This window comes from Neodiprion virginianus, chromosome 6, assembly GCF_021901495.1.
Source record: "Neodiprion virginianus isolate iyNeoVirg1 chromosome 6, iyNeoVirg1.1, whole genome shotgun sequence".
Taxonomy (NCBI): Eukaryota; Metazoa; Arthropoda; class Insecta; order Hymenoptera; family Diprionidae; genus Neodiprion; species Neodiprion virginianus.
Window position 1 is genome coordinate 25566625 of NC_060882.1, and position 10757 is coordinate 25577381.

The 10757-nt window shown below is 37.4% G+C and overlaps 1 protein-coding gene across 8 annotated transcripts; it reads right to left on the reverse strand.

Annotated features, from left to right (window-relative positions):
• Positions 1 to 16: 16 nt before the first annotated feature.
• Positions 17 to 6761, reverse strand: LOC124307464 (dipeptidyl peptidase 9). 8 transcript variants are annotated; one of them, XM_046769122.1, is made up of 11 exons: positions 6690 to 6761; positions 5774 to 6031; positions 5434 to 5568; positions 5195 to 5357; positions 4810 to 5051; positions 4404 to 4718; positions 4008 to 4294; positions 3598 to 3926; positions 3268 to 3519; positions 2845 to 3117; positions 17 to 2774 (listed from the first exon to the last, which is right to left on the reverse strand). In XM_046769122.1, exons 2-11 carry the CDS (start codon positions 5941 to 5943, stop codon positions 2427 to 2429), a joined length of 2514 nt encoding a protein of 837 aa, XP_046625078.1. In that variant the 5' UTR covers positions 5944 to 6031; positions 6690 to 6761; the 3' UTR covers positions 17 to 2426. The 8 variants fall into 8 exon arrangements, with proteins under 8 accessions (XP_046625078.1, XP_046625074.1, XP_046625081.1 ...); XM_046769118.1 differs by having other exon boundaries at positions 6656 to 6736; XM_046769125.1 differs by lacking the exon at positions 6690 to 6761 and adding an exon at positions 6568 to 6585.
• Between the last annotated feature and the right edge of the window lie 3996 nt (positions 6762 to 10757).

Here is a 10757-nt window from a genome sequence, read left to right on the forward strand (position 1 = left end):
ATATTTTAGAGTTATATTACAAAATATTTAATTTATTTTTCGACATATTTATAATTATAATAATTATTATTATCATTATTATCATCATCCAAAGGACGTACAAAGTCGTCTTACAGTAGTTAAAAATCGCGTATGTATGAGTCACGACTTATTTAGAATCACTATCGAATTCAAGAGAGAGAGACAAAGAAGTCATTACGAAAACATTACGTTTTATTTACAAAAACAATAGTATATAATGATTCTGTTAGTTTTTCATCTGTCATTCTAAATGATAATATTTCAATGTTAATTTATTAAGAGGCTAGTTCGCAATGTAAGAGGGCAATTTTTAATAAGTACAGTTAAATGCAAAAAAAACCTTGTGTTAATTTGTTAGTAGAGGATTTTAACAATTTAACGCAAAAGGTGTATATAATTTCATTTCTTGTTCAGATGCAAATAATTCATTGTCATATGACAATAATGTTATTGAATAAATTTTCGATGCCCGATTTTGATTATTGTTTTTAAAACTGAACCTCCAGTAATAAATTCACACACGAAGTGAATTTTACGGACTAATTTGTGAAATCACAGCAGTGTTAAATTTAATTGCAGCTGTAGGATTATCCCCACTACTAGCCTGTTATCAATCTCTATTCTACTCTAAAGACAATCATGGCAAAAACAGTTCAAGTATGATTTTACCCTCGACGAAATGTTTAAAATTGAGAATTTAGCTTGTGAAATTTAATCAAATCTGCGTCCATGAATTTACCCAAGGTCTCCATATAACGATTCTTAATGTTAAATGTCTCGCACCTACATACACAGTTTTAATCTAACGTTTTCTCTTTTCGTTCGTATGATAAAATACTATTAGTCAAATTATCATAATTTATTGAATATTTACGTATTTTCGGAACACGATTAAAATTAAAACATAGAACCTACCGAAAACTCTAAACTGTCTACCGGAAGAACGCTACACATTGAAAAGCTTTTTAACAATACCTTGGATGTTGTCAATCATTTATACATGCTGAATTTAAAAAAGTTAATACTGTCAGTGGCAGCCAGTATGTATTGCAAAATTTATATACCCGATGTCACTAGTTAAGGGCAAACAACATATCTTGTATTTTCTATAAGTTTGATTTGTGAAATTATCGAGTTTTTGAAAACAAAAAATTATGTCTGACATTGGTTTATTTATGTACATGATCTAATGGCAGTTTATCTTCTTTTTTTTTGCGTTTTATGGCAATTCGATAGTCTAGATATATATTATCTAACACGCACGGTTGTGCAAATTAAAAACTTCATATTCCAATCCCACCACCTTGTAAAGCACGAAAATAATTAGTTCATGTGCTTCAAATACCTATTTTGATACACTATTGGCATCCAAAAATAGATTTACGTATAGGGATCGTATATTACATAAGCCCGTTTTTCCCCAGCAAACGATAAAAAAAAAAAAATTGAAAACAATGGAAAAAATAGAAAAGTTGAGGCTCAAGCTGAATCCGTTTTTTCGATTTTGAAATTGTAATTTAAAGTAATCGTTTAGATCACATGTATCTATATATATGGCAATGGGTGGTTAACAATTACGAGGTATCGACAGGTCTAGCCAATTTCCAGAAACAAGGAATTGTAATTACAGTGTGATACCAAGTGTTTCAAAAATTATATTCCAAATCGCAAAAAATGATAACAATAGAACGATGAATTTGGATTGATTTTTACCTCATGCAATACATTTTCTTTAGAATTTCGGATTGGCAGTCATCAAAATGAATCTGTTTCAATACGTTTCAATCCTTTTCAGTTTACTGGGGCTGCTAACAGTTTTGAAAAATCAAGTACCAAAGCAGGTTTGAAAAACTGTACAAGTTCGTTTGTACGGATCAACAATGAGTATGAGTGGAGTTTTTCCTTTTTCTGATCGCGAATAAACTCTGTGAAAAGGTAAACCACTAACCACTTGGGTTTTCGATTTTCTCTGATACAGTAATACCTCATTATAAGAGTCTTCATTATAAGAGAATAACTGTGATTCGCTTATGAGTGGTGATGATCATTGACCACTCACGCACGTGTGATTCCTGAGCCTTCCAGGCAGTAGTAGGGAAACGCTTCGACGACGAATTGCTTGGAATCCTATTCCTAGAATATATGTACCTCGAAAAATCTTCTGTACAAGTCAATGATATATATATATATATCGTGTTTCGTATATATATATATATATACGAAACACGATTTTTCATTAAAAACTCACATTTTGAAGAGCGTATAATGTTTCTCCATTCATTTAAATAAATAACTACAGTCTTGACTTGCCGATCATTCACGACATTGCTTATTAATTACCTACCTAAACTGCCATTTGTGGTGTAAAAATTGATTAGTGGTCAAGAAATTAATGTAAAATAAATTCATAAATGATTTTGCAGAAAAGATAACACGGTGGTTTCGTAATGTTTACTCGCGTCAACGTTTCGCAAACTGTGTCTCTCGTTTGGATACACCTGTAGTTCGTAAGGTTTTCCAGCTTTAACTAACGCGTTTATAAGCTGACTTGTGTGGAAAAAATGGACGTTTTCGTCAATGAGACCGTGAATTATGAGTAATCGGTTTTCTTCTTCGGGAAATTTGTTTATATAATTCAAGACTGACCCTGTCGCATAACCTTGCGGATTATTTTCCGGGAGGTCCATGTAACGCTCCGTGTAACCGGTATCGTATAAATTCCACGAAGTCACCGGCGCTCCTGCGATGGCCAACTGAAACAATATTTTATTATAAAGATTAACAAGCTATGAAAAGGTATCAATGACGGGAACCGATACCCACTTTGAATATGTCAGGATATTGAGTCAAACCCATTAGACTCAAGTATCCCCCGTAAGACCAGCCGTGAATTGCGACTCTGGACATATCGATGCAGCCTGTCGTGTCGGCTAACCAGTGCAGCACCTCGACTTGATCAATCAACTCCACAGTTCCCATTCTTCTTTGTAAATAACTTTCAAACATTAAACCTCTATATTGCGACCCTCGCGAGTCAATTAGAACTACGGAATATCCCTGAGCGGCCAACATGTGCATTCGTAAATGCCTCATACCCTAAAAAGCAAGTGTTCATTGATTAATGCAATTGATAGACGTAGAGCTCTCGGTTAGCCAAGTCGATCGAATATATTTTTCAAGAAGATTGAACGCGAGCCAAGTTTGATAAGCAAGCTGAGTAAATAATTTTTTGTCTTTTTGTCATACCTTGAAGGTATTAGATACAAGCTGAACCTCTGGTCCTCCATAAACGTTTAATATGGTAGGATACTTCTTCCCTGGTTGATAATTATGCGGTTTAAAAATCATGGCGAATATTGTCTCACCCGATTTTATTTTGTGAGTATAAATCTCGGGCGCAAATAATTCCGAATCGGGTGCCGATGGCTCTAACAGATAGCCGACTGGTGTGAGAGTGATACTTTCTACTGTCCAGTCTGACTGAGATATCCTAAATACCTGAAATAAAACGTATGATAAACGCAATTCCTTGAGGCAATATAAGCGATATGGAAGAAAAATTTTCATTTATCTTACCTGGCATGTGGGTAATGTTTTAATAGAACTATAAACGGCGACGAGCATAGTACATTGTTTGTTAAAATAAACGCTGTTGTAACTATAACCCGGTCGTGTAAGCAGTCTTATCTCCAATGGACGGCGTAATGATACGGCGTAAACGTGCTGTTCCAATGGTCCTTCTCTCAGACCAGAGAAATAAGCTATAGAATTAGTTTCGTCAACCCATAAATTTCTACCTAATACTTCCCAATTCCCCTTTGTCAGTGCAATTTTTGATATAACTCGGGGCTGAAGAAACACATTATCCATTCTATCTAACGGTTCTTCCACACCACTTGTTAAACCTACAAAAATTCATTTGACGAGTCAAAATAATGGCAGTTTCGCTCATGATTGCACTCACATATTATCTATTTTCAACTTACCAGCTATGCTCGATGTGACAAGATACAAATGTCTAAATCCAGTTTCTTCACTGCCCCAAATAAATTTAACTTCCGTGGGGTCATCGGATGGTAAGAAGTACAGCAAGTCATTGACGTTTATCCAGATATTGCTTGTCTGTGAGTAAATCACTTGAACACTCGCTGACGATAACGCGAAATGATTTTCCGAATTATAAACATTTGGAGGTGGCTCGCAGAAGTTATCTACCGACAACAGTACCAGCTCAAGCCTCTGTTGTCGACGGTCTAACAATTGCACCCAAACGCTGGAAAATATTTTCAAATATGTCAATATTCAGGTAGTTTTATTTATTCACTACATCAAAAAATTGAAGGCACTGGGATATTTTTCTCCGGTTTAATATTTCGACCTACTATTGTGCGTCTGGGGTCCAACCAACTCGAACGACGTACTCCATCCATGGAAACATAATGTGCAGTGGATACTGAAGCTCTAATATTTCAATATCGATCACCTGGACGGTTTCCGAGAGCTTGAATTGCACCATTTTCAAATTACTTCTAGCATTCGAAGTTCCAGCTCTCGGAAATCTGAATTCTTCAATTTCACCAGAGTTCGAAGTCGAAGAGGGAAAACAGAATATCTTTACATCACTTTCGTCAACCTCCTCGTAAACTATTCTATAGATTCCATCAGTTGATTTTGGTTGCCACCAATAACCGATAAATCTGCAATGCAAAAGATGAGTTAACAAAAAATTACATATACTGGAAAACATTGACATTCAAATTGGTTAGGCTGTAATTTAATTTCACCAACCTCGTGAATTCTTCTTGCATTACATAGGAGGGTGTTCCAGCCATTAACGGATCATCAGCCAAGCTTCTTCCACCTTTTTTCGCGTAAGTCAGCCTTACAGAAGATCCAGTAATACTGTGTGACAAATGTAAATCACCCGCACATGTATGGGCTACCAAAGCATGATCCCAAGGACAAATTTGCGGACATAACTTAGCACCAGTCGTCGACATTCTCAATTCAGACGGAAATAGAAGACCAGGCTGAAATTCATTATTCAGAATTAAACATGGCTCTAATTTCATCTGATCTCTTTCAAATTCGTAATAAGTGTGCTACAAGAATTCGCTTCGGAGGGCTGAGATAATTCATTGAATCATAAATAACGAAACTTTCTCATATTTACCGTACTTCCATTATCTACACATTGATATAGACTGCTTGCAGCTGGAAACACTAGTTTTCCACTTTCGGGATGAATTTCATAACTCGTAATGCCCCATGTGGCTAATCTTTTTCTCTCCCAAAGGAGTTGCTCTTCTCTCGACAGTCGACTTACGGATGACAAGCTAAAACGGAAAATTGTTTATTCATCAATTTCGCCCACTATTAATCTAGCTACTTAATTAATCACTAACTCCTCACCTTTGAAAGTTAGCCTCTATAAGCGACTGCCAATTCAATTTGTATCCATTAGCGTTATCTGAATGTCCGATGTCGACATAAAGCAGCGTCGTTTCCCATCCGTGTGGCGGAGTGCTCAGAAAATATATTCTCATCCTGAAAGACCATGTTTTTACTAACTTATCAATAGTTGATATAAAAAGAGAACTGGAGAATCTTTCGAGTGATTACTGGAGAATTTAGGTCGCAATATGTTCAGAGCAATCATCATAAAAGCTGAACCAAAGTCAGTTCATTTGCCAAATAATATTGTCATTCAAATAATTTATACAACCAGAAAATTGCAGCCGATTATGCTTACCGTCCGTCTGGTAGGGATCTAAAAGTGATGGAGGCAGGTACGGATCCGGCAGAAACTCCGGCGAGACGTCTCCTGAGATCACTGACGACACCCCGAAGTTCGGACCATGTTTTTTTCCGAGTACCATTCTGAGAGACATAACTGTCCCTGCCTTCGCCGCAATTATCCATGTTTATCTGGGGATCACCTGGCTTTTTATTTTGAGGTTATGTGATACGAGGAGCGAAATCCTTTGCCAGATGCATATCACGATCTCGTCTGTAGGAGAAAATAGAGGATCACTATAACGCCTCGCGGAGAAAAGACAATCCTCTTCCGTTGCAACAATAAAAAATATATCGTATAATTTATTTATAGGTTATTTCGCGAGAAAGCGGTTAACTTTCACTTCTGCTCAAACATACGCTTGTAAAACGACGATGAAGTGAACGGTTACAAGCAAAATTCTGCGTTCTAGTCATAGCACGGGAAATGACGACCGCAATTTTGCGAAATCTTAATAAAAGACAACCGACGCCGTTTACTCGGCGTTTACATTTATAAATAAATCACCAATCTCTTTTTAATCTGTCAGATTTGCGAAAATGACACTTCTGTTTTTTTGGAACTGCAGATAACATTGTGTTTACAATATTTAACTTGGTCAACACCGCGTATCGCTCTTCGGCCGAATGTCAAAATACATTCCCGATTAAAACCCCACAACGTATCTATAACAGTAGGCCGATTTTCCAAATTTCTCTGATCATCTCCTCGTCGAAATGATAGGCATCTGCCGTTCGTTCAAACCTAACCGTGATATGTAACAGATATATTTCGATGAGCGAAGATTTGCGATCACTACCGTGTTATGACGCACACTTGGCCTCTTATTTTTATTACCTTTTCGAAATAATAATGTTAAAAATAACTATACCAGACACCACGGGCACTACGGATTCTTTCCCTCTCCCCCCCCCCCCCTGACTCCTTTCTTTCTTTCTCTTTTCTCTCTTTTTTTTTCCTCCTCTCTTTTTGTACTTCGTATTTTTCCTGTGGCCCCGACAGTCTTGATGTGTCTCTGCCAGCCAGCAGTTTACGACGCCAGCGCTCCATGCGCCACTTTAGCGAAGCTTTCCTTCATCTGTCGTCAGTGGTTCTCAACTCGCCCGCGTTGCTCTGACATTTATCCTGCGCGCCAAAATTCACGCGCTTTTCAAACTTCCTAAGCACCAGTTAGCACATTTATAACTTCTTTAACATTAAACTGGTAAATAATTCCTAACTGTGGCGTCATCATTTTTTATGCAGTAAAAATATTTTTATTTCTAGATCCTGATTAACACTGCGAGGTAACGTAATACGTAAATATTTTCTTCCAGATTTTGAATCTGGGTTAATTTTGAACCGTTGTTGACAGCAGTTCTAAGGAGAAATGAAAAGTTTGTAAGCGATTGTACTTGATTGATTCATTATGTTCAATGTCGACTTTCAGGTCAAGGTTTTGTTATACTCTTAGTTCTCACAATACACGTACAACGATCTTAGAATATTGGAATAATTCAAATAATTGAAATAATTTTTCATGCATAGATAGTTTATTGAAACTGCGACCATTTACTTTTATAGATTAAAGGATTATTTTTGGCAGATGTTGAAAATTGGTTTTATTCCTAAATACAGGAGTAACTGACATGTAGAAACCGGGTGACATTGTTTATGAAAAAAAATTTAATTATTATGTGTTCTACAATCCGATTAGCTGCTAACTAGTCTAAAATTTAGTAGCGCGTAAATTTTTCATCTTTAAAATAATTCCATCCATGTCTCATTTAGGGAGAAAAGATTTATTTATGTATGTTATAATGAAACTCCATGAATATACATAATTGTCAAGCTGGAACGTAAGGTTTCTTTCCGATCGCATTGGAATCAATTGAATACATGAAATATTCGGTTGATAAAAAGAAGAACAGCAGCTTTTCGTCGTCAGCTTGAAAACATCAGAACAGTTTGTGAACGTCGACCAATGTGTGTGCATAAATAAACGCTCAGGGCAAAAAAATCTGTCACTTAAAAAAACGGTAAGCAATTCAATGTCAAACGCTTCCATTTTCACAGATGCATAAAATCCGTTAGCGTACGTTCCATTTTCGAGGTGTAATTTTTGATTTTATTTATTCTTTTTTTGGCTGACATTCGATCCGGCGATTACATATGCATAGCGTCTTCAGTTAATTGTCGTTATTCAAAAGGCAATTTGAACCAGACTTCGACTAGAACTACATTCGTATGCCGTAAATTTAGTTGTCGATTCAAGGATTAGATAGCGATCCATAACTTCTTGGAATCTCGTATCTTTAAATAGGAATAAGGCGAGTATAACGTATTGTATAGTTTGTAATGATTCTAAGGTCAACCGTACAATTTCATTTCACTTACATCTATAACCGCTTTACACTACCTGTCCAAATATTAATCTAATCAAAAAGTCACGACTGTAGTAGTGAGAAAATTTTAAAAACAAAATTACCACGAAATGTGCTCTAATGGCTTTTGCGAGGTAGCTCCACGCGCAGAACTTAAACAGTGAAAGTTGTCACGTAACGCCAAACGAAAATCCTTATTAGTTCGATTCTGTCTTTATGAATAATTTAAAGAGAAATTGATTTATTTGACATCGTAGTAAAATGGGTGCGAAGTACAGCCGTCCAGAGTGCTCGGGCCTGAAACCGGTGAAGCTTTCGTGGTCACCGGATGACGTCAAGTGGACAATATTCACTCTCGAACGTCTGAAGAAAAACCCGGAGGTGAGATTTTTCAAATATGAAAATTATTGACATAAAAGTTGTTCATCAGATTGACATCAATTCCCGATAATAGAAATGAGAGTTCTTTAATTTCGAGAAGTACAATGACAGTGGAAAATATTTGTCGTTATTGCAAACTGTCTATTGTAGAAGACTGGAAAAAATATTTCCAAATTTCTCTCTTGATTGAATCCTCTAAATCGATCTGCCTGCTGGCTAAAACCGTATCGACCGTATCGACAAGCGTCCATGCGAAAGCAGTCCAAGACCGGTTTTGCGTCTGGAAATCAAGTCTTGAGTAATAGTGAAAATCATGAGAGATTTGAACACTTGCGTCGAATTTTCCTCGCTTGTTCATTTATTCATTTGCTGAAATCTTATCTCCCTCTGAAATCTCCATTTTTGTAAGAACTTTCGGTGATATTATTTATATTTATATTATATCTTTTTTCATCCTCCCTTACTTCGAAAGGATTGAAGCACGAAGCTGACTTCCCTTCTTCCGTTCCAACTAAATCTCTAGATTAACGGATTAGGTGTTGGGGGATTATAACTGCTCCTCCTTCGCCTTTTTACTCGACGATATAAGTTTGAGCAAACATGTCAGCTAGTACCCACAGCCACGAAGCTTATAACTATGTACGTACACCGTTTTTGCTAGACTCAGAGCCACGCCATCGCGCACTCTGATATTCAAATGTCAAGGTCCAGGGTTCGTAGCCCTGCGAATCGACCGGTTATCCAGCTTGTCTGCAATCGATTACCCCTCTCCGGACCCTTCTCCCTTTCCCCTTCTCACATTCGCCGATGTAACATTAACTAATCAATCCTGCCTTCGCCATTATTACACCGGTTCTCTAAGCCCGATTAATTATCTCCACCTATTCATCCGGCATCAAATTCGCCACTTTCTTCAGGGTGGATCGCAGCCCTGAGACGGACAAGAAGCAGACTCAAGTCTAAGATTTATCTCCTTTTAGGGCGATAATTACATCGTCACGATCAATTCATCGTCACTGATAGCTGGTCGATTTCACAAAAAGCAGCAAGCCGACAGTAATCGTCGAAATTCACGTGAAGCTTGCATGCACAAGGTATTACAACCTAAGCTGGTTTTATTCCCGACTTATCCCATCGCGAGGGGTTGTTTCAGCAGGGAGCAACGGGTTGCCGCTCTTTGATCCCTGCGCCGAGTTACATCAAAGAAGTCAACGCTACTTTGAGGCTATTGAATCTGATTTATTTAACTGCAATTTTGTTGATGAACGCGCACAGTGTAATTACAGATAGAGAGCTGAGCTAATGGTTCGTTACATGTGCCAAATCGGGGGTGAAAAACTATTTGCTTTCACGTAATTTCCTTGATTTTTCGAGAAAATTTCCAAAAATTCAAGGCGCATGTTAAGTTGTGATTTATAATCACGCTGCTTTCTCCTGGATTAGGAATTGCGCAAATTAGTTCAGCAATGTGAATTTCCCCGTCTGTTCGAGGCACATAGTTTGTTCAAAATTCCCAAATGAAGCCTCGAAATGAGAGTCTCAGTAATTTTCACGCTGCGTTCCACCTCGTGTAGCTCTGTTATTCGACAAGTATTTTGAGTCGTTATTTCGCTTCAGGTAACCGGGGAACTCGAGTAATGATGAACTTCTCGCGGGGACCCGACTCTGACCCTCTTCCTTTTCTGCTTGGATTTCCTTTACCTTCTTTATTGCTCGCGATTTCACCCCAGGAAATCTAAGGCGCATATTTGTAAAAAAAACAAGTCAAAACTCAGGGCGCTGAAATGAAAAATAAATAAAATGGCGTGTAAATAAAAAAATTCCAGGCAAATACATAGAAAGCTACCCACATCGTTGCTACGGGAACCTCAAGTACTTAAAACAGCTTTGCTCGGTTCTCGATTTTCTAAACGATACATTCACTAAAGCACCCCGCGGCTCCTATTACGACAACATATAAAAATGCGTAATTACTATAGCTGTGTCACTTGCTCCACGCAAGTAGGATTTTTTGGGGATCCGGGACTCGGTAAACGCGCTATCAATTTATGGGAGACAAATAATCATTTCGAGAGGCTTGATTGAGACAGATATAAATTATACAGTGAAAAACACCGGAAGGTAGATATATACGGTACAATAAGTGGATCGATATACGAAGAGCTACTGGTCGCTTCGCCTGAAATCTTTAACCG